This window comes from Falco naumanni, chromosome 4, assembly GCF_017639655.2.
Source record: "Falco naumanni isolate bFalNau1 chromosome 4, bFalNau1.pat, whole genome shotgun sequence".
Classification (NCBI taxonomy): domain Eukaryota; kingdom Metazoa; phylum Chordata; class Aves; order Falconiformes; family Falconidae; genus Falco; species Falco naumanni.
The window spans coordinates 101,619,433-101,642,963 of NC_054057.1; the positions used below are offsets into that span (position 1 = coordinate 101,619,433).

Consider the following 23,531-nt stretch of genomic DNA (forward strand, 5'->3'; position numbering starts at 1 on the left):
TCTAAGAACTTCACTGCTGTTTCTATACAAAGGGAGATAGGAAAGTTTACTTTCCTAACTCACAGATCTGCTGTGAAGGGTCACTGGTGGAAAGTTTGTACAATATTCCTAAATTCTGCAACGCTTGATTATCACTAAGGAGAGGAAATAGCCTGTGGAACTCTTCACCACTTATGCAGAGCTGTAGGTGTTGATAATGGTATTACAAAAGTCAATAAATGCCAAGGAAACACAAGGTTTTTCTTTCAGGTACTTCTTATCACTGCCTCCGTGTGGACTGCAAAAACCAGGGTACGCACTGCGGAAACAGCCTCAGCCCTGTTCCCCTCTTCCTCCACCAGCTGTACTGATATACAGTGGCAGAAAACAACAAATACAGGGTACGTTGGTCACAAGGCACAAGTGCCAGGGCGGGTCAAAGACTTCAAAGTGAAACAGAGATAATATAAGCTAGGGAAAAGACTCTATGGGAAGGAGATGTAGTCTCCTCTGCAGACTGAGGAAGTGTCACTTCTGGTTTCCTTTCGTTACAGGAGCTGTCATAATCCGGTACTGTGTTGTGGTTTAACCCCAGCCGGCCACTAAGCCCCACGCAGCCGCTCGCTCACTCTCCCACAGCAGTATGGGGGAAAGAACCAGAGGAGTAAAAGTGAGAAAACTTGTGGGTTGAGGTAAAGACAGTTTAATAGGTAAAGCAAAAGCCGCGCACGCAAGCAAAGCAAAACAAGGAATTAATTCACCAGTTCCCATGGGCAGGCAGGTGTTCAGCCATCTCCAGGAAAGCAGGGCTCCAGCACGCGTAACAGTTACTTGTGAAGACAAATGCCATCACTCTGAATGTCCTCACTGCCTGCCGCCTTCTTCCCCGAGCACTATATGCTGGGCATGATGCTATATGGTACAGGATACCCCTTATGGTCAGTGGAGGTCAGCTGTCCCAGCTGTGTCCCCCCAGCCCCCTCGCTACCGGGATGGAGTGAGAAGCAGAGAAGCCCTTGGCTCTGTGTAAGCGCAGGTTAGCAATAACTAAAACATCCCTGTTATCAACACTGTTTTCAGCACAAATCCCAAGCATAGCCCCGTACCAGCTACTATGAAGAAAATTAACTCAGCCAAAAAAATTATCCCGGCCCAAACCAGCACACACTGGAAACAAGCAGACCTGTGCTTCATTCATACTTTGGCTATATTCCAGTTCATGTAATTTTGCTGGAGTGTCAGTTTATTCCTGCCAACCAAGCTACTAGATCTGCATAAATCAGTCTTACCTATCTTAGCACTTACTGTGCTTATATCTCTAATATGAAAGCACAAAACAGAATGAGCAAACTATTCTTTCCACAAACTCACAGGATCTTGTAATTTATTACCATAAACAGGCTGTAAGTAAAGAATGAAAGACTAGAATGCACAATGACTAACAAGAGGACCTCACAACATGCAGACTTCAAGTCCTACTAATTAAGCGTGAACGCCAATGTACAAAGGAAGTTTCCCCGACCCCGTCCCAGCCTTATCGTGACCCACATGTGAGGCATGTGGACTCCTTTTAAGAGCATTTGCACAGCGTGTTGCTCCCCAAGGCAACAATCCCAAGATAGATCACTACACACTGTGTAAGAGACGCATACACTGCAGGCTGATGAGGTAAAGCAATGACTCTTCCCGCATGTACAACTATCAAAGGGCATTATCAATCCCAGATCACGCACTCCAACACACAGCTCAGTGCAATCCTGGCTATTGCTGGCAATTTCTACTACAAAAAAATATAAAGCATGATGTTCACCTTCTCCCTCAGTTTCACTAGTGCCACACAGCTTATCCTTTCACAAGACACCTCCCAGCCACATTACCTTTTCATACAAAATTCACACCAGGGCAGGTGTCTTTCAGCTGCAAGGAATACGGCCCAAGGAATCTGTCCCTTTGTAATGGCTCAAGTTCATATTGCCATCAAATAGAAGAGCATTGTACAACAAAGCCAGAAGCCAGGGACTGGCAGATGACAAAGGCTCAAAGAAAAGGAGTTCCCTAAGAAACCATAAACACATTTTCCGAAGCTTGACAGAAAGACGTCATTAGCATTTGCATTGGTCTCAGCCACTAACCTTTATGAGAAATGGTTGCATTCCTGAATTTCCTACGTTACCAGTCTTTATCTCCACAAGAACCAGAAGAGACCAAATGAAACTGAAACCTCAGGAGCCAAACTTAAGACTACTATAAAAAACAGGTTAGCTACAGTCTGCAATAGCAAGTAAAGAACATAATCCAAGGTCACAATCTCTTCCTTTACAAAGTCGCAAGGATAAATCATTGCTACATGTGTTCCCAACAACTGATCGTACATCTGCAGAAGCAAATCCAAGAAAAGATTGATCAAAGACTGTCAAAACTTTATGTCCTATGAATTTTTAAAATTTTATTTAAAAACAGAATTTAGAATTCTACTATGGAAAACAGCATGAAAATGCACACAATGTGTTAGCTGCCTTGTTTTGGCTTCTTTAGCAACTTATTGCTTGACTGTCCAAACAAAAATGTGAAACTACAACAGGTTATGTGATGCTTTGGCAGCCAAACATAATTTTAAATAAAGACAGCACAATATACTGCACACCCCACTAACATATTCATCACTACTATATTATCTATTTATGCAATTAAGTATCATACAGTCTGGACTGGACCCAACTGGACTACATATGTTGCTACTCTAGTTTACTGCATGTTGGCCAACTGTTTACCCAACTGAGATCCGAGTGCTGCTCTTAACAGTGTAATTGCTTTAGACTCATTAATATTAAAGAATTATAGAAAATATTTTTTCCTGGGCAGCTGTTAGTGCATGTGGAACAATAAGCTATATAATGCTACCAGCAAACACAAACGGAATTTAGACACTAAATATGCTCACAATAAAAAGACAACATTAAAGGTCTGCTAATTGTGCCAAGGCCAATAAAAAAGGCCAGAAAAATCAGTGCACCCGTTCTAAGAAAACATTCATGATAATTACAACTCTATTTTGAATGAAATTTCCAGGGCTAAGATTTAGACTGTTTACCTTTTTCTTCCCTGGACAATGAAAACTTCAGAAGTGGTGCCATTCTTTCTGCTCGCATGCACTAACCCAATGCTGTGATGTGTAAGTTAAATACCTTGGGTCAAAGTGTGAACAGATTAAACTTGTTCCAATGCCATTTTGAAAACCCTAGTAAATATTCTGATTTAATTTGAATTTTCTAAGTCCATGTCTTTTCCCTCATTCTCCCTTGCAAGATCTAACAACTTTATACTCAATTCTGTCAAGCTTAGCAAAGAAAGAGAGGATGCTGGCTTGCAGCTTCTCAGCCTTCTAAATACCTGACAGGAGGTAACTTCACACTCTGTTTACAGGAATATCCACAGGCTACACACAGTGTTATGAAATGCAACTGGAACTGCTGAAAAAAAAAAAAAAACAAAACCAACAAAAATGGCTCCTCACTTTATCCACTCCTCTGCCTTGGTGGCTGCCTCCTGGTACTGCTCGGATGTCAGCTTGTAGATCTCTGCATTCTGAAACAAAGAATATAATGCTCAGCTCTAAAACTTAAAGGCATCTCAGATCTTATCCCATGAGAAAGTTATCTTTTATAATTAATAACACTTTCCAACAACAAACAGTATATTCAGTTCAAAGAACATAAAAAATGCTTAAAATTTCATTTTACTTTCAGCAAAATGCATCAAGGCCACAACATGTCCTCCATTCCATGCTTCGCCTTTGTGAAGGGAAAGAGGGGTAAAGGTCGCTAACAACCATCAGCTTTAATTACTCCACGTAACCACAAAAGTAAGGTGTTTCCAGCACTGAGTTATTTTGAATTTGGTTGTGTTTTGTTCTCTTTTTTCATTAATTGCTGTGAAGGATCTTGTAAGTTACTGACACGCAAGTATCAAAATTGGCTGCTAGCACTGGAAAATCCATTTTACATTTCAGTGCTTCTACTTATGTTACTTATTCTTTAAAAGAAAATTATGCAGCCTGTTTCCCTTCTAACAACGTCGGGAGGCATATCAGGTATCAGTTAAGGCACTGCCAAACAGACTTGAGTGTCTTGCTGCAGGGCTTAAGAGGTTTGTACTAGACTCTCCTGTGCTTGCACAGAAAGAGTTTTAGCTCACAACTGCTCAGCTGCTGAACACGGAGGACAAATTCCTCCTCTCGGCTGCACTTACAAGCCTCCCAAGCACGAACAGCAGAAGGGAATGAGTGCACACCCCCGGCGACTGCGCTGCAAGGTCTTGTGTTGCTAAACTGCTGATAAAGCCGCTTTAGGCAAAGCCTCTGGACTTCACCCTGCAATTGCCTCACTCCAAGCTCATCTGCAAGGCCCTTAGTCTGAAAAGGCACATGCAGAAAATATGCACTAATCAATCAAAAAAGTGACAAAATGGTATCGAAAGTGAAAACAGCTACTCATTGAGGGCCGGTTCTAGCTGCTATCTTGTCTCTCCCCAGATCTGGTCATTTTTTATAGAATACTATTCTTGCCCTTCTTTTATTTTCCCATAAATGCAGCTGTGGTCCTGCGCATGATGAGACAACACATATTGTTCAGTGGTTAGAAAAAGAAAAGGACAGATATAACTCAGGTTCTGTTAGTGGTTCTGCCACTTGTGCAATCTTGGGCAAGTCACCATTTTCCATCTGCAGGCGAGGGATAACAGCTGCCTGTATCACTGAAGCTGTGTGAAGCTTAGCTAATTGGAAAGTTTATACAGGTTTTCAGAGCCCAGGCTTCAAGGTGCTATATTTAAGCGTTTTATCTCTGGTGCCTGAATTTATGTCACATACCAAAAAAACCACAGAACAGACTTCGCTATTGCAAACTTTGACCTAGGAGACAGACTTAAACTGAGAAATCTTGGAGGAGTAACCACTTCAAAATGCGTTTTGCCAGCAAATTCTCATTAATGTTTTCATTTACTTACTTGTTACATAACGGTCAAACTTCTATGCTATTAAACCCATTCTTCTCTTTCCTATAATGAAAAGTTTAGCTCTTAAGGGAGCCTTTTTCTCTGTCCTGTAAACAGATCTCATGACTTTCAACTACCTGCTGTTACTTATTCACACATGTAACCACAAGACCTGTGCTTCATTAATTACATTTGCCATTAAAAATTAAATAACGTGAATAAGTAGACATAAGTGTTATCTCCATGGGCTTCATAAGTCTCACCGTTTCTCCAATTACTGCCCAAGCAATTTTCATATTTCATACTGTCTGATTTCTCAAAGGGACTGGCTTTGAGAGATCAAAACGAGAGAAACTGGGAAAGAGAGAAAGCAACGTAGTAAAATTAAACATTTTTCAAGGCAATAGGAAGTAGCTCCGTCGGATACTATTAGCCTACAGCACTCTGCAGAAACAGCAGCAAGAGAAGAAAACAGGAACAAATATGTTGTACGTGAGACCCAGCATGAGGTTGGCATTTAACCCACCTAAAGAAAGGGAAAATAGCCAACAGATTCATTTGCTGGTTGCACTGTCAATTAAAGTGGTTGTGGCACAACCTTGCCTAGTTTATTAGAGAGAGTTCAACCACACAGAACTATGGTCTGCTTCATCTTCAACAACATCAACTACAAACACGGACAAAAATAGCTGGGAAAGAAACCGGTATGAAATAGCTCTGGATCATAAAGCTGATAAAAGCAGGCAAGTGAGAACCTGAACGGAGAGGCAAGAATCTCAGTGAGGGAAAGGAGGAGAGACCTGGCCTCAAAGAAACCACAAGGCACATGGCACAATGGGAAGCTCAAGGAGGGGCACAGAAGACCTTCAGCCTGAAGATGAAAGCTGCTGAGTTTTAAAAATGAAAAGGAAACATCTTTGCATATGATTCAGCTGGGCCTCTTGCCTTTAGATGAGACCTCTCTGCCACCTTCTTCCTGCCTCCCCCTCAAAAATCTTACAAACCAATGAAGCAGTATTTCCAATGCTATGCGTCGCTATCTTCAAATGCTTCCCCAAGGTAAGAAAAACAGAGTTTTACCATTTAAACCCGAGTTCGTTCAACAAGCAGACTTGTTAAACAGGTTTTCCTTGGCCTTTCGGCCCTTTCCTACCCTGGGAAAGTCTCGTTCACTTTTGTCCTAAGCACTAAGTGAGCAGCAAATGGGCTACACGGGCAACAGATGGACCTTTCAGCGTGGGCACATGGCAGGTTCTGCAATCCAGGGCTCCTACTTACCGAGAATAATTTTCCAAGTATCCTTATCTATATGACTTCAGATGCAAGGTGTGCTTCATTTTCAGTATTTTACCCACCGCACCACAGCAGGGAATAACGTTCCAATGGCTTACAAAAATCTAGGACTGTATAATAAGGTTGCAAACAAGGAACCAAACCAGGAACCACCTATGCACTTCCCGTGACTTCAGCAGAGCTGCCCACACACCAGGGCTACTCAGCAGGATCAGGGCTTGGTATTTGCACTTGAAACAGTCTGAGCTGTCCATAGTCTCAGTGAAGTTCTTTAGCTTCATAAAACAATATTCAGTTGCACAGCAAAAGAGAGAACATTCGACACAAAATTACAAGACATCAATGCTGCTTTTAATTTGCTCTCACAATATTTGATGCTTGAGATAAAATGGCAGCTCACAAAGAAAAAGTTGAACATGAGACCTCAACTATTATTAAATAAAGCTCCTGGCAGTCTTAGTTGCAGAAATAAGTTTAAAAACATGACCAAAGGACACCATAAGGGCTCAAATAACAAGAGACACAGAAAGAATGAATGAACCACCTAAAATGTTTCACTTCTCTCAATAAAGCTGAGCCTTAGGGGAGCCAACTTCAGAACATCAGAGCTTTGTCATATGGGGTGAGAGCTCTCCAGAGAGGACAAACAAACTAAACAAAGAAATGTTAGTTTGAAAGATTTTTCCCCTGCTATTAAATGATGGTACGTAGCAAATAATAAAAACACTGAGAAGTTATAAAAATACATAACTAAAGCCTAAAGACCAACAGAACCACTTTCCTTTACCCTGCTGCTTTTCTACTATAGATTTGCTGCTATACCCTTGCTCCCCACTCTTCCCAAAACACCCTTGCGCTCAAAATTCTGCTTCCGAAGGGAATGGATTTTAAAACTCAGAGCTAAATTTGGAGTAATTTTAATTTTCCACTCCTCCTTGGCTGTAAACGAGCAGAGAAACTCCAACATTCACTACTACACCTCGCTACGCTGCCCAGGCCCTTTCCACAACATACCGCAAAGAAAGAAACAATATAGCAGAAAACTGAGTTCTCAGGGTTATTTCAGGAGGGAGAGTAATTGAAGCATAAAGAGAAAACCCTGCCAGCTCATTCTCACATTGACATTAAACCACATTCCTTACAACTTCAGTGAAACACGCGCTACTTGCAGTAACACGTAAAACAGAAAAAAACCAAGCAACGTGAGCGTGAGGAACTGGAAATTAATTAGGTTTTAGGCAAAATTCTTTGTGAACATCAAGCAGCAGCAGCAAAAACCTGACACTGGGACACGCGTTTCTCCATCAGGTTCAGTCTGGGTCAATAGATCAGAAGGTGTCTGGATTAAAAACAAAACCCCAACCACCATCACCACAGCTATCTTGAGATATTTTGACACCTCAGAGTATAGAAGCTTGTCAGTGGTCACAGTGTTTAAAGATACAAAGAGGATTAACAGCTGTTGAAATGCTGCCAGCCTAGATGAATGCTAGTGATACCTCTGATGAAACAGAGCAGGCCAGCAGAGGCCTTGACAAATGCTGCAGACGACAGCTGGGGGATTAGATGGTACAATCTGCCTCGCGCCTGACAGGCACGTTGCTTCGATCCCCTCTCCTGACGCCTGCACTTACCAGCTTCCAGCAAACCTCCCGCTGCAAGCCCCACTCGAGCTGAGAGGAGCACGAGAGGCGATGCTGCGGGGCAGGGAGAATACACGGTGTGGCCCACGAGTACGAAACACCGCAAAATGGGGAGAGGAAATAGAAAGGGAAGCAGGAGTTACTTCTCACGTATCAAATGGCTACTGGGAGATGTTCAAAATCCGGCTTCCAGCAGCTTCTGAAGCCAGAAAGAAGACTTCACGCCATCCTGATAAAGCTGCACGACTGTCCCCTGCCTGCGTGCACTTGAGAACTGGTAACACACATGTGCCCTGGACACAACTGCTGCCACGAGGAACAGCAGAAAGCTACAGAAAAATGTCGGTTACTGCAGGCTTTGGGAACCACCTTTGCTCACAGCCCTGCCTAAGGGAAGCACGGGTACACAGGTTCCCCACACCTCACTGCGTCACTGGCTCACGTGCACGATAGATCAGGTCGTTCATTCTCATCACTCAGGAGCCTCATGCAAATGGCTCCCAACGTATTTGAAAAATTACCCCATCGACCTGCACCCCTCCCACAGGTACAGAGGCAGATGAGCTGAACTGATCCGTTCACTGGACAACCCTTTGGATCTGTTAAAAATTAACCTACACAATCAATCATTGCTATCAACTGTGGTCCAGAACAGGGAGTTTGGGAATTTCAGGACACGCTGCAGGAAGCAATCTCTCTACCTCCTGAACTCACTCCTCTTGAGCTCCTGCTCAGCCTGTTGGTCAGTATCAGGTAGCACTTAGCTAAAAGAGATCATTCACATTTTTTCCTTCCTATCAAGTACAAATGCACGTACACATAGAAGCCAATTAACAAGGAAGAGAAATATGCTTATAAAGTATACCACGAGAGCACAGACGCCACATGTTAAAATGCTTTTATGCGAATTCATATGGGGTTTTTTTCTCAAAAGGTAATAGAGGAAAGATGCAAGCAGCTACAAACAGCTTGCTCATACAGAAAAAAGATTTTTTTTTCAGCCAAAGCCAACTTCTAAACACAGCTCTGTTGTTTGCTGTTCATGTGTGGGTTCATCCACTCCTCCCGCTGAGACCAATAATGAAATGAGAGCATTGAATTTGTGTCATTCTATTCTTTCCTTCGGCAATAAACTGTGAGATCATAAATTTTGGATTGAGATTCAGAGAAGACAGAAAAAGAGCAATGTCCACAGTAACAACACAGGAAAGTTAAACTAGTCATGGGCAGAATTATATTCCTGTTTGAACAGATCTTCTCACGACTGCAATATTATCCTGAGAGCAAAATATTAATTCTGTAGCATACCTAGATAGCTTCTCAAATATAAAATCTCACCCCCAAAAAAAAAAAAAAAAAATTGATCTCCACAAAACTTGTGGGAGGCAGAGCTAGGGAACAGGACCACAGCGGAGTTTAACCTGGGGATAACATGTTAGGCACAAAAAAGTTAAGGTACAGCCCCTAAAGCACACAGCAAATTAAATGAAGCTACACACCACAGGACTTTGAGAACCAGGTCCCATCTGGGCGAAAACAGGTTTACAGACCCAGACCAAGATCGCATGCCTGAGTCAGTGTCTCTGTGAAAGTACCCTCCGAAGAGTCCACCTAGAACAGGTACTCCACATGAAGACGGTATCAGGAACTTCTCCAAAGAGCTGCAAGTGCCTCACTGGAAACATGCAGAAAAGCCTCATGTTATTTTCTAGTCACAAAGACAGCAGCAACAAAGAAGCTATTACTACAGAGGCGATTACAAGGGGAAGAAGGGGGGGGGGGGGGGGGGAAGAGAGAAAAAAAACCCACAAACCAGAAAGAATTAAAAAGAATTAAACACTGCATTTATATGAGGTTGCTTTAAAGCACACTGTTCCAAAAGACTACAAATAAAGCATTAGTAATTCTTTAAACACCAACTCTGGAAGTAAAAGCACTTTCAAAAAGAAAGGCCATAAAATGCCAGCAGGCAACTCAGGCTTTCTGACAAAGACAGCAACAGCAATGTGAAAGGCCCAGATGAACACTAAAACTGTTGGAGAGTATTGGTCCACTCTCCTCCTAGCTGGAAGTTTAATATAGGAGGGAGAAGTCTTAAGTGAGGAATTCACAGTAAATGCCCCAATCAATTATACCTGACAAGTGCAGGTAAACAGGTTTCCCAAGCATTGATTAAACATCAAGGATTTTCAGCATCTGCTTCAGAGGAGTCCTACACCTGGCTGACCTGCACAGATAACGTAGTGCCCATGACTTAAGGGTATGGCAATGTCTGCTAAATCCATGCGCCCGTGCTGGGCAGCTGCACAACTAGTCCTGTAGCGATACCTGGGTCCTATCAGCCAATCCATCACACAAGCGGGATGAACCTGTAGATCACAGGATGCTGCCTCTAATGACTGTGCATTGTCCAAGAGAGAATGACAGGCGTGCAGAGAATCACTGCTAAGGGAAAGGGAGAAGAGAGAAAGAAGGAAATTGCCAGCATATCAAGGCTGCCAAGGTATGCAGCTAAAAGTTTCACTACCAGGCTGACCAGCACTTCAGAGGGGGAAAAAAAATAAGAAAAAAAGAAAAGAAAAAAACACAAAAAACCAACCCACAGAAAATTGGCAGTGATCAAGTACTTGTCATACATTAAAAAAGATCCTAAGTACATTCCCCTGTCAGGCCCATGACAGGAGCTTATTTCAGGAAGGGAAAGAACATCACAGCTAAGGTTTGATGCCATCATGCCAAAGCTGGTATTTGACAGAGCCTACAACAGAACTCCCACCACCTCGGACGGGCACGCTGCAGCTGAAACGCCTGTCTTCCTCTGCTCAGAATATCCCTAAGCCCCATTTGTAAACTGCAGCAGCTGGGCCAGTTAACAGTTCCTGTCCCCGTTTTAAAAATCTAATTTATATTCATGACCCTATCCTTTTCCAGAACAGGTAGCTAAGGAATGCAGTTCACTGGATTCCCAGCAGAAACCCGAACACAAGAGACCCAAGACAGCAGGATGCACAAGAGGACTGGAGAACACTGAAGAAAATGCATCAAATCCATGCACTTGCACGGGTAACGGGAACTGCAAGGAAGAGTCACTAAAAGAAACAAACAAAACCCACTAAAAACAGAAGCATACCAAAACCTGCAAAGTTCCACCCCCTCCTGGGGTTTTTCCTCTACCCTCAAATGCAAATTATTCTCCATGTGCAGTTTCCAGTAAATCAAACTATGCTAAATAACCCCGACATGTGCGGGGCTGAGAACCAGCCAACAAGCAATGATGAGATGTCCCTGGAATGATTAAGGAAAATGCAGACATCTCTCAGGTTACAAGGAAGCCTGTTGTACTCTCTCCCCTTAGTGCATATGCAATGCTGCAAGCACTGTTCCGAAAACCTCTGATATTCAAAGGCTCATTTGGTTGACAAGGAGCCTGTGGATTCGTGGACAGATTGTCACACAAACTGTCAGGTTTTTAGAGAGACTATCAGACCTCTCTTTGCCTACGTTATGGAGCACATCAAAGACACAGAAGATGAACCAGACGCAGACTGCACAGATCTGACAGAATGGTGGGTGTACATATTCAGAATATTGTACTGCTGGGGGGGGAAGCTTAATGTGAATAATCAGGGGCTGAAAGTTCCAGAAATGTGACAGTTTTTGGCAGCGATTCTCATCTTTGCATTTATTTATCGAAGGGAGAAAAACTGCCATACTAGAGGCAAACTTGGGAGAGGAAGAAAAATTGTATCAGCAGCAATTTATTTTACCACCATACTTTTTCTTTATTATTATTACTCCCAGAGCATTTTCTGAAGATATTTGTATTTTCAGTCAGGATTCTTTCACTACACTTACAGCTTCTCTTCCCATCTTATCCTGTAGGAGAGGCCGGTTTAACGATTACAGCCAAAAAGACCGCTAGCACTTTACAGGTCACTGTACACGGTTAATGACACAGACAAATCCACACTTTGAGTAGTGCCTGCTGGCTCACCACTCTGTCCGGAGATGCTCTGGAGCTCATTATTCAAAATTTCAAGCTCAAGTACGGGTAATCAGCACATCTGAAGAAATATACCATACCCGGACAACCAAAAAGTGAAGTAACAAAAGCTATTATAGAAAATACTAACCTTAAGCATTACAGTCTCACTTTTAAAATGGGGACAATGTTCACTTATCTTCCAGTAAGCTAGAAACCTCAGTTAATGAATACCCAGAAAAAGTTCCCAGCTCCACAGCTCAAAAGTAGTTTTACAAGGATAACTTGATGTCATTCCCCTTTATTAGTAATACTTCAACAAACGTTAGAAAGCAACAGTTTATTTTAGAGCTGGCAAAAAAAAGTTATTGGGTTATTTGTACCAAGATGCATTGATTATTACTTAAAAAGGAAAATAAAATACAAAATGAAACACTCATAACAAGAAAAAAAAATGGATTAACATAGATTCCTTTGGCCTGCCTTTACAATACAGCATCACATAACCTCCAGTTCTCCCTGCAAGACATCAGTTATTCCAGAGAAAAGAACACTGGTACCTTTTTGTATTTATTTTGCTGTTCAAAATGGATTGAAGTTCTCCATACAGTAAACAGAAAATAAATACAATGTTTATCCTAAGATAAAAAAGGCAAGGAGGACAAAGGAGAAAGGATGGTAAAAGAAATAAGAAAGAAACCAGAAAATATTTGCAAGCAATTTCCTTTCTGTCATTTGAGTCTCATTCTCTCTTCTTTTAGTGATCTTCTCTTTCACATGTGTTTTTAACAGAGCTATTTAGCCTCGTCAGAAGAGGACAAGGCGTAGAAGAGATCTCTGTAGCTGGCAAAGAGATTGTGAAGTCTCCAAAGACAAGCCCAGAAGGACCATGGAATGTCAATCAGGTGGAGAGAAGCACTTTGACAGGGGGGCTATTAAGCCATAAATATTAACACGGAAATCAAACACTCACAGAGAGCACAGGCAGCCACACAAATGCTTCATTCCCATACTCCAGCAGAGACCACTGCTTCGCAGTCACAACCCTGGTGCAGGACGTAACCCACAGCCTCCAATAGCTTTTGGTGACCATCAGCTTAGTATTGTACTTTCACCACAGAATCCAGGCAGAGGAAAGGCACTTCTCACTTTTAGCCCATTACAGAATAATACAAATAATTACTTATTAACATTAAACCAGAAAAATCTCATAAAGTCTTGCTGCCAAGGCATCTCAGGAACATAAATGGAAGAATGTCACATGTATAGTGTACCATACATCCATAGATGCAAACAAAATCTACCCTCAGATTTTAATCTCTAAACCATCTCTTACAGTAAGGAGCACTACATGCAAACAACAGCAGACCTTGACACCGGGACTAAATGAGGAAGAAGTAACAGTGGGCTTAAAGCTCCAAAACAAATATTTTGGTATAAGCATCGTAATTATTGAGGGTTTCTTACTGTAGCTGATAAAACTTTGTGACAAGAAAATGCATGGGACACAATGTTATAAGCAGGTTTTTTTTCAGGCTCATGAAAAAAGTATCAGTTTTTCACCTACATCTACTGGGTAAGGCCAAACAAAGGATCCTAGACCTTCAACTGGGGAGAGTTTGGGCTCAGAGATCAGACAACAGGAACACAAAGAAGAGACAGAACTATACATTTATTGGAGAACAACAGGAGAGGGAAAAAAAAAAAAAATCAACCACCACAAACACTGCAGACCTGGAGCCAAATCCTCTCTCCACAGAACAAGTGAACACACAACAGACTTGAACACAGCACTGTCCTATTTCCAGCCAGCAAGGACAAACTGTGTTGCTCACTGGGACGCCCTTTGCCTAGCAAAGAAATCGACAGCTAGGACACAATTACATTTTTTTTGTTCTTCCTGCAACAAACCCTTACCTCCAACTGGAGGAAGAGTTATCTCTGTGCCACACGAATGAGTGATTACCCATCAGGAAGTAATGGCTTTTTGCTGCTGCTAACGGAAGCTGTATCTCAACAAATAACCTAAAGGTGAAAGGTCTCATATACTACACTTAATTCCCTAAACAGCCAAAGGAAATTTTGTGGTGTACATACCTATTGTGAAAAATGAAGGTAAAAAAATTCATATACATGCCCAGGCGGGCACACAATACAGCATTTTTACACGCCCATATGAGTCATCTTCTCTGTCTCAAGAACCACAGTCCAGCCAGTTCAAGGCTTGCTGCATGTCAGAGCAAATTATATGATTTCTGTACACAGTCCAATGCATCATAAGACATCCTATGGGGGTGGGGAAACCCAGGCACTCCTCAGTTGACCCAGGCATGCAAGCTCACAGCAACCTTGCTGCTTGAAATTATGTAAGCTAAAATTTGGCTTCTGTTCAGAAGAATGAGGAGGGAGAAGTAAAGAGAAGGAATTAATCCTTTGTTTCTTATGAAAAGACCTCAAATGCAATAATTTGGAAGGAAAAGAAAAGCTAGCTCTTCTTGTAAAATAACCTAGTTATTACAAGTCTTCTCAGATCAGAGGCTTAAGAGTATTATCAGCTCCCGCATTTCCGACTCCCATCTCTCGTTCCTCTGCAGCCCCTTAGAGGCTGGCACAGATTAAACGGCCTCTCAGCATTTTCTGGCTCTGTAGCTTTTCCTCACTGTCACTGCCCACAGGGCAGCATCTTACCTCATGGCTACTCCACTGGTGAATACCCACCTACCAGGGCAAAACTCTCCTCTCCAAATTTGTCAGGGTTTGATACCCTGTAGTGCATATGAAACCTATGTTTACTATTTTTATTTAAAAAAAAACCACAAAAATTTAGTGATTTCGTATTTATTTACAATGGGGCTGAACTGTGAATGGGTAAACCAGGTAATCCTCATTAGAGTCAAGGTGTTTAATGGTAAACTGCAATTGGGATCATTCTTGGTACAGTACAACATACACCCAAACTACCGGTTAATCCCAAAACAAGGTAACAAAAACCCGACCACTCATCATCCTGGAAACAGGAGATTCTGCAACAGGTCAAGTAAATACCATTTGCAGTGGCTCGAGACCTCATGGCAAGGCTGATGGTGCACATATATTTAAGAACATTAAAACATGTTATTTACAAGCTACTTCTGAGTCACTCTGGTCTCTTAGGAACGTGCATTATATGTTCAAGAAATTGGAGTAGTTCTTTTATTTGTGTTTCTTTAAAATGACTGGCAGATGGGGAAAAACCTTCAGAGAAGTGGCCCTAGGCTGTCACGAAACATGTATTTAACACACCCACAGTAAACTACTAAACACGCTCACTTCAGAAGATACAGCCACTGTAAATATACAGAGTAGTCCCTTTTTAAAGTCTGATATCTGGACTACTTAATTCAGCACAAATTTGAGATGTTCTGCAGAGTCTGCCTAATTTACAGAGTAATTATCAGCCATATTTTCCATTAACGTGATGACAGCATATTCTGTAAGGGCAGAGCCATAATTTTAAGGGCCTTTTAAAAAAAAATAAACCCAGGCCTTGGCTTTATTTTTAGGTCGCAATAGTGATGACTTTTTTCCTGCCGCATGTGGAAAGACTGCTGCGGGCTGAAACAGAAATCTCAGATTCCCCAAAGTCAGGCTCTTATGCAAGTGGATTCCATACACACAGGGAAGTTTTGTCTACCTGAAACAATTTCCAAGACTAATTCTAAATCTGGAATATCCCAAGAGAAGTGCAAGCTTCAATCATCCAAATCCCAGCAGACATACAGACTCCAGCCTAAGGTCTAGAACATATTTAATCAATTCACTGTGCTAACTCTCTACAGTTTCATAAAATAGCCAATACTGCAATAACAGGGCCCAAAATTAATTGTACACTAGTTGGCAAATTACACAGAAATAACAGGCAGCACTGGCATTTACTGCAGCAAGATAGTGTAGTTGATGCTAAGGTACAACTGCACCACAGTAAAAATAGGTGAGAGACAGATCAGGGGTGTGTGCACACAGGTGTGTGTGTATGTATGTATGTGCAGGTGAGCACTGCTTTCCATTAGAAAAGCAGCATTGGTTTTACTGGTGACAGTGCTACCTCTACACACACGCTTATAATTACCATTCTGCTATAAACATGCATATGCAGTACGAAGAGGGAGAAAACAGAAACGTAAACTATTAGGCAATAAAAAAATGGATGAAAGGAAAATTGGATTGAATAAAAAACGGCAAGGGAAGGCATCGGAAATATTAGATAATAGGGAAAGCTCTCAGAGGTGAGACAAAAGCACCCCTTGTTTTGCTCTTTTTGGACGAGACTTGACAAATCCTCTGGTGTTGAGTTCTAACAAAGAGACAAGATCACATTCTAGGTCTTTTTGTTCTGCCTTTAACAAGTCTTCATAGTGATACACTGATGAGACCAGATACCAGATTGTTATCTAAATTCAGCTGCTAAATTCAGTGTTAAGACACTAAGTTCAAACCACACATTGCCACATTTATTTCACAAGTCGAGCCTGAGGATGGATTCCTCCAAGATGAAGCAGCCCATAAGCATCATTCTCTCCCTCTGCAAAGGTACTCTAAATGCCAGGAAAACAAAATCACCGTAAGGCTCTGACAGTTCACCCTTCAGCACACAGATTGCGAACGCATCTCTCCACTAATCGTCCAGACCCGAAGAGGAAGCAAACACTTAGATGCTGTTTGCATAGAGGCTGCTTGTAATTTGATGTAATGTACTGTACATCAGTCAACACATATTGAAGAGAGAACATACACACTGCAGAGAAGGCAGAAAGGCAGCGCTGACACCCAACACATTTTATTTACCCTATTATAGATGATCTTTGAGTTCATCAAATTACCAATCAATTTATCTGATCTCTAAAAGCTGGTGTACTGAGGTATATTAACTACTAAACTTTACAAGCTTGCAGCAAAACAGCCATTAAATGGGCAAATTGAGCACGGGGTACTGGAAGTCAGTTTGCAAGTTGGCCAATGGCAACAACAAAGCAACCTCTCCCTGCGGACAGGGAGACAGGGGAGAAGCATTAGGAAGGCAGACGCTGTACAGCCCTAATGGATACCAGCAGAAAGAAGAAATTAGAGATGCCATACTCCCTGCTCCTACCCCAGCATGACATGTAATGACTGTGAATAACTGAAGAGAGGAAGAGGATGGGAGGTCAGAACCAGTTCAGATTACAATTTCAGATGCGTTCTTTTTTTCATTTTGTTCCCATTCAGAAACACGCACACAGGACAAAATCTTCAGTTCTCTAGATATCAAGGGCTGTGCCCAGAGAGACTGCTGGAGCCACCGCTGCCCAAAAAACAACGTCCACAAAGCCTCAGATAGGGGAAGTGATCTGGATGATTAGGACAGATCATATCAGCCTATTTCAGAAAACTATACTGAGGATTATTCTTCTTGCGTTCAGAAGATTAAATCAACAGTTCGATGAACTGGGTGCTTCGCTATATTGCTCCACTGGCCTGAAAGGCAAACTGCTTTTTTGGATCACAGCTGCTGTAGGTTCACATGAAGCACTGCTGGGTTTGTGGGAGGAAAGGTTTGCAGCAGAGGCAGGCGATAAGAACTGAACAAATTAAGTAAGAAAAAAAAAATTGAAATTGTAACGAATATTGTAAGGCTCAATTACGAAGGCAGGGACAAGAAATATACGTCTGAAAGGGAAACACATTTTTTTAAGACCAGAACTTAGTTTTCACACTAGCTGTTCTTCCTCGAAGTGCCCCAACAGCTACAGCACTAAGCTAGTGGCTGGCAACACAGTGACTGGCGGCAAACAAAGCAGCCCTTACACACACAGCAATAGCTCACACACAGCCCTAGGATGTTACAGGCCATTTTATTGAGAAAGCAAATGCTGTTGGTGACACCTGCCAAGGCATATCAACTCATTTAGAAAAGGGCACCAAATCTTTAAATCCCACTGAGAGGGCAGAGGGTTTGGTTGAAGACAACAGCTTAACGTGGGTTGCTTTTTCAAAGGTAGCTAGCTGAGTGCTCTCTGGGTCTCATGGACAGACACAGCTCAGGATCCCAACTCGGGGAACTGATTCCTCATCCTTTTCAACAGAAATCCCCTGCCACATTCACCAGGTAACATCAATTTGTTCAGCCCTGCAGAATCTGCTTAAAACTGATCATGAAGACCCAACATGGGCATACTGTTCTGGAAGGCTTTTTTTTCCAGGTGGCTGTCACTTTCTCCACAGAGATTTTTTATTGTGATGAGTTAACTGGCCAAAAAGCACAGAAATGACAATGGACTCACATGCAGGGGTGACCTTGGTGCACCGAAAGTAGGAGACTGCTCCAAGAAGCAGGATCAAGGCCAGTAAGAATAACAAACAAAAATAAGTTCACCTCTCATTCTTTACACATTCTAAATGCTTTACAAACATGAATTAAATGGTAAATGCAAGGGCAAAAGGAGATTAATTTAAACAAACCGAACGAGTGTGTGAATGCCACACAAAAATTACAAGATTTCTGAAGCTAAGCAGATATAAAGGTACAGTCTACCTTATTAAGAAAAAGTATTTGTTTAATGCATTCCTTTTCCACTTGCATAAATACTCTACAGCTTATGAATACCTCGTGCTACTTACTGTTCAGAAAAACTACAAGCAGAAAAACCTTGCATATTTATGTATACACTGTTCACAGTAGTCCACAGCCACCTAATAAAAGATAACATGGGAGCTGGAGCTTAGGAAAACCCGAACAAGGAAGAGACACTGTCTGTAGCAAGGAGTTTCACTTCATCTGCTGAGAATACCTTCAGCCTTTCTTGCTGTTTTACACTGCTCCAAAAAGCTGCCCATGTTTTGCTATACTGTAACACTGCCCTTCACCTTTTTCAGGTTAAACACAGTCAAGAGGCCAAATAGCAAAAGGAATCAAACAAATACTTACTTGGGAGAAAGTATACAACTAATATGCTATGTGAAATCTCCTGCCATCTGAAGGGTTCCAGAAGAAACTGCTTTTCTTTCTTATACTTTTTAAAGGATGTTTCTGCCATTGGGAGAAAGCAGGGCAATGCATACACTGAATCCTTAATAAAAATCCCAGTTCTGAGCAGTAGGTATGTTAACTATTTATACCAAACTCCCCTCATCTCCCTCCCTCCCTGCTTCTCAGCAACATAAATGCGAGAAAGAACATCAGCGTAAGCTTCTCAAATCGAGTGTTTCTAAGGTTTTCCTTACAGATTATTAGGTCCAACTCTCACTCTTTCTACCCAGACACACACTACAGTACAAAACCTCCTTCAAAACAGTTGAGACAAGACCCACTTTTTGTGAAATAATTCCAAATTATATGGATGAGATGTAAAATTACTCTAACAAGTCAGAGTTAGAAGTTTAACTGCTTATAACAAATTTCTCAGGTCTCATTACTAGATTACTTATTGGAGATTAGACAGTCACATTGGAAACACAGGTGTGGAATGGAACATCTGTACTACTAGCTCCAAAATCCTGCAATTACACACAGTCATATAAGAAATAGTCAGTTCAAAGGACCTATTCCCTGTAATTTTCCTGATTACCAAAATACTTCAGGCACTCCAAAACAAAAACACACCAGCAATCCAAGAGACCAAAACACACAGCTACAATGAACTACCAGAGTTAAAAGTGAGGAAGACTAAGGGCATCACCACTACCCTGAGCATGTGCAAGGAATTTCAGTTCAATAAAAATTGGTTTAAAAAGAAGTCCAAAAAGCATACACTGCAGGCAGAAAAAAACCTACCATCCCTTCACACACACGCAACCCCTGACAAACTGACAGTGAAGGGCGCAGTGGGAAGAATACCTCCCAACAAAATCATAGCTGTACAGGGATTAAACCAATGCTACTTCATGCATTCAAATCTGCACTCAAAATAGCTGAATGCTGCTAGTAGCAGCAGTGCGTGGCATTTGCTCAACACAAGTCAGAAGTGCAAATCAAGTGTTAGGCACTACAAAGGAACAAAACAGCAATTCTGATACAGCTGTCATATATATTCATTGTCCACCCATATCTTGAGCACTGCGTGCACAGTTCTGGTTCACACCTCTCAAAGACGATTAAATAGATGTGGTAAAGTTTCAAAGATGACCAGCTAGGATGATCAAAGCATTTGGGGCAAGCACCCCAGACACTTGCCCTGATCTTACGCCGATCCCTGGACATCCACATTCAGTCACAGCCAGGACCAGCATATTAAACTAGATGGATCTTCAGTGTGACACAGCACTGCTGTACACATCTTACTTCCAGTGTTTTAGTAGATGATGTAGGGAAAACCCCAAAAGCTGAAACACTGAAATTATTTTTTCATAAATGCCCTTTTCTGTGAAAATTTTAATAAGGTTGTCTAGAGAACTGAGTTTCTCAAGATCTATTTGAAATAAGGTACACCCATAGTTCATCTCATGCAAAACTAAAGGCAAAGCCTTTTTAGCATTTTTATAGCTTTACTGTTTCACAACACTTTGCCCTCCCATTATAAGCTATTCCATCATATAGATGGAATAACTGAGATAGACGGACTAAGTAATCGTTTCAAACTCCCAAAAGAGAAACAGCTATTAGAAAATGAGCAGTTTTTTGCTTCCAATTCTGTGCTCTGTCCAGTAGATTACAGTACTCTTTCAGAGATTACAAAATAAAAGGATAATGTATTCACACAATCTGCTGCATTCAAGGGAACTACTGAGTTCAATTCTGGTCAATACATCTCAAAGACAAAACCACAAGGTGGAAAGGGCCCAAAGACAAACAAGTAAAATGAGAAACCTGGGAGACAAAAAAAGAAATTCATTCACACAAGCAGAAGTTGCAAAGGTAAGGACCACCCAAACTAAATGCGAAGGTAAAAGAGGGAACATGAGTCTACAGACAATGAATAATAAAAAGACTTATTTTTATCTCTTTTACATAAAGAATATTAAATGAAAAAAAGTATTTGAAACTGGTAACAGAGAATTTACAGAGTATATAAGTTAACCTGTGGCACACACTGCCACATGATATTGGAGGCAAAGAGCTAAACAAGGCTTTAAGAAAAATGCCTGAGACACATATAAAAATGATGGCAGTAATCCAAGCTCCATTACAGCGAATAAAAATACTGAATGAAAATAAATTCTTTCACAGCAGGGCATGTGTCAGCCTCCAACTGACAACGCTTCGGAAGACTCTTGTCAAAGTTGTTCTCCAAAAGGTTTTTTTGTGGTTTTGTTTTGGTGAGGGGTTTTTTTTCCATCTTCCTTCAAAGTCTTTGAAAACTGACCACTGTCAGAAGAAATAGGACAGTCTCTGTGTTTGATTCAGTGCAGCAGCTACTGCCTTGTAAAGGAGTATATGACAATTATTCTCAGCATCCTACCATAAAGGTACTGAGTTGTCAACATCAACAATCCAAAACATCCTTCAAAAACAAATCTCAAGTCTCCTACTGTTGAATTCTGTTATCATGCAGAAGTGGGGACAAAGCCAACCTGAGGTTATAGATAGGCACAACAGGTGAGGAGAGGGGGGAATACCTTACAGCCTGGTCCTTAGGAGGAGAAATTCCAGCCCTCTACCTCCACACTGAGCCATCACATTCATTCATTCCCAGCCCAGCACCTCGGTACTACCAGTGACTGCACTCCAACTGACCATCCCCTCTGAAAACAGCAGAGAAAGCTCACTTCTGTTTCAGAGCTGCTCCTCACCTCATCCCCTTACCGATAGCTTTTTTTTTTTTTTTAAACATAGACACACACACACATATAGATATATAAAAATATATCTAAGCCTGAGTTGGAAGGTTTTAGCACAGTGGAAGGATAAATAAATAAATAAATGTCAGGGTCTGCGTGTATTCAACAAATAAAAGCAGAATTATATAAAAGAAACAGCTAATAAAAAAGATCGTTCTGTGCCGTGTTTCCATCCTTCCAACCATTATAGGAATAAAATTATCCAGAGAGAAGATCAAAAACCTTTTTCAAAACTAATACAATTAAGCTTTATTACACTGTTTCAAGTACATTTCTCTCCTCTCCCTTCTAGGCCCCACCACTTCCCACTCCAATCCAGACTAACGGTTGTAGGAATTCTTCTATGTTATTTCCAGTAAAATGCTAGTGTTTAAGGGTCAGAAACTAGCTAGTGTTTCAAGAGAGCAAAGAAAACCTGTCCTTTCTATCTATTTGCTTTTGAACCTGCAAGAACTAGAAGACAGTTCCTGTGCAGCTCTGCAGTTTGAATAGGACTATGGGCAAGCCACCTTACTCCCCTGAGATGATTCTGCACTAAAAATATCCATCACCTTGTTTAAAAAGTTACCCTTTTTAAAAAGCAACAGGACACGGACCTGAAAAGGGAAACACCAAATACAACAAAAGACTTCAAAAAGAGGATAATGCAGCCTGGACACAAACTTCTCCCCACTCCCTTGTCCATAAAGGGCAGACACACATACAGATTTTCCCTGCAATTTCCGTTCCACGAAACCAAAACCAGAGAAGAATATAATAGCAGCACACAGCATGAGACCAAGAAATTGCAAAAATTCCCTTTGCGTATGAACATATGGACAACTGTGATAATTAGAACGATAGCTGCTAGATTGTTTGCAATTTCACTGAACAATCCCCATTATCTAGAAATAGAATTTTAAAATCTGAATGCAACACCAAGTGGCACTTTTAATAGTTTATTTTTTAATGAACTGTATGGATTAAAAGTGTTGCAAAATTGTATCACGTGAAATTGCTCACGGGCATGTTTTAGCATCGATGGCTTAAAAAACAATGCTGCGTGGACAATCATGCAGTAGCAGGGAACGAGAAGAGCAATAGAAGTGCCAATAATTTCCTACCATTTTCTATAATCTGCGATTTTCCCATGTTCCATATTCACCATCAGGCTATATGTTGGTAGTAAAACTGATTGATTTCTCTGTCTCTTTACAACCCACCTTTTTCATTGTTTGCATCTTTTCAGTCACATAACACAACTACAAGCCGGATGTATGTAATTCTTTGTCAGGAGGTCTAATTGCTTCAGATTGGAGAAGATTATTCTCCATGTTTATTAAAAAATAAAGACTACTTATAACATTATTTCATTTTGCCAGGAAGTGAAAAATGCATTAGTTCATAAGGAACAGCATGGCTGCTCCTATTTTTAAGGCATCAATTTTTAAAAACTCATCATGGTAAACAATTAAACAGAGAAGCAAATCCCACGTTTAGGGGAGAGATTCAAATCCCTAAATGGATTTTCAAAGGTCATTTCAGGCTTAAAAGATGCTTGACAGTGTCTCTTTAAATCACGTTCATTTCAAAGGCTTATCCAGCAAGAAGCAGGCAGTGCACTGCAGCACCATTCTTTGAACTGCTGGGCTCCCCAGAGAAAAATTAATAATACAACTTTAATTCACATTTATAGCAAGATTTGTGGTTTGGTGTTTTTTATTTTGGTTTTTTTTTTTAATTTAGGAAAGGATTTTTAACAAAAGGAATAAAAATACAGGACACTTGTGGGGGTTTTTTATTTAGCTTTCACCTAAGCCCCATGGTGAAAAATAAAATAAAGTGTGAACTACTATAAATCTTTTTCTTTA

General features: G+C 41.1%; 1 protein-coding gene and 1 long non-coding RNA gene across 10 annotated transcripts in view; one reads left to right on the forward strand and one right to left on the reverse strand.

Moving 5' to 3' along the window:
• The window catches only part of LOC121087863, a 40,023-nt gene extending 21,570 nt beyond the window's left edge, over positions 1-18,453 (forward strand). The window contains exons 2-3 of the long non-coding RNA XR_005827771.1: positions 10,839-11,473; positions 12,682-18,453. This is a non-coding gene — a long non-coding RNA (uncharacterized LOC121087863). The remainder of the gene's footprint in view (positions 1-10,838; positions 11,474-12,681) is intronic.
• Positions 1-23,531, reverse strand: part of CHCHD6 (coiled-coil-helix-coiled-coil-helix domain containing 6) — a 115,868-nt gene that overhangs the window by 50,990 nt on the left and 41,347 nt on the right. For all 9 annotated transcript variants that reach the window (XR_005827770.1, XR_005827769.1, XM_040593350.1 and 6 more), the window contains one exon: positions 3,494-3,564. Coding sequence is in view for 7 of the 9 variants with exons in the window: in XM_040593350.1 (XP_040449284.1) it covers positions 3,494-3,564 (71 nt within the window). In the remaining 2 variants the exon portion in view is untranslated. The remainder of the gene's footprint in view (positions 1-3,493; positions 3,565-23,531) is intronic.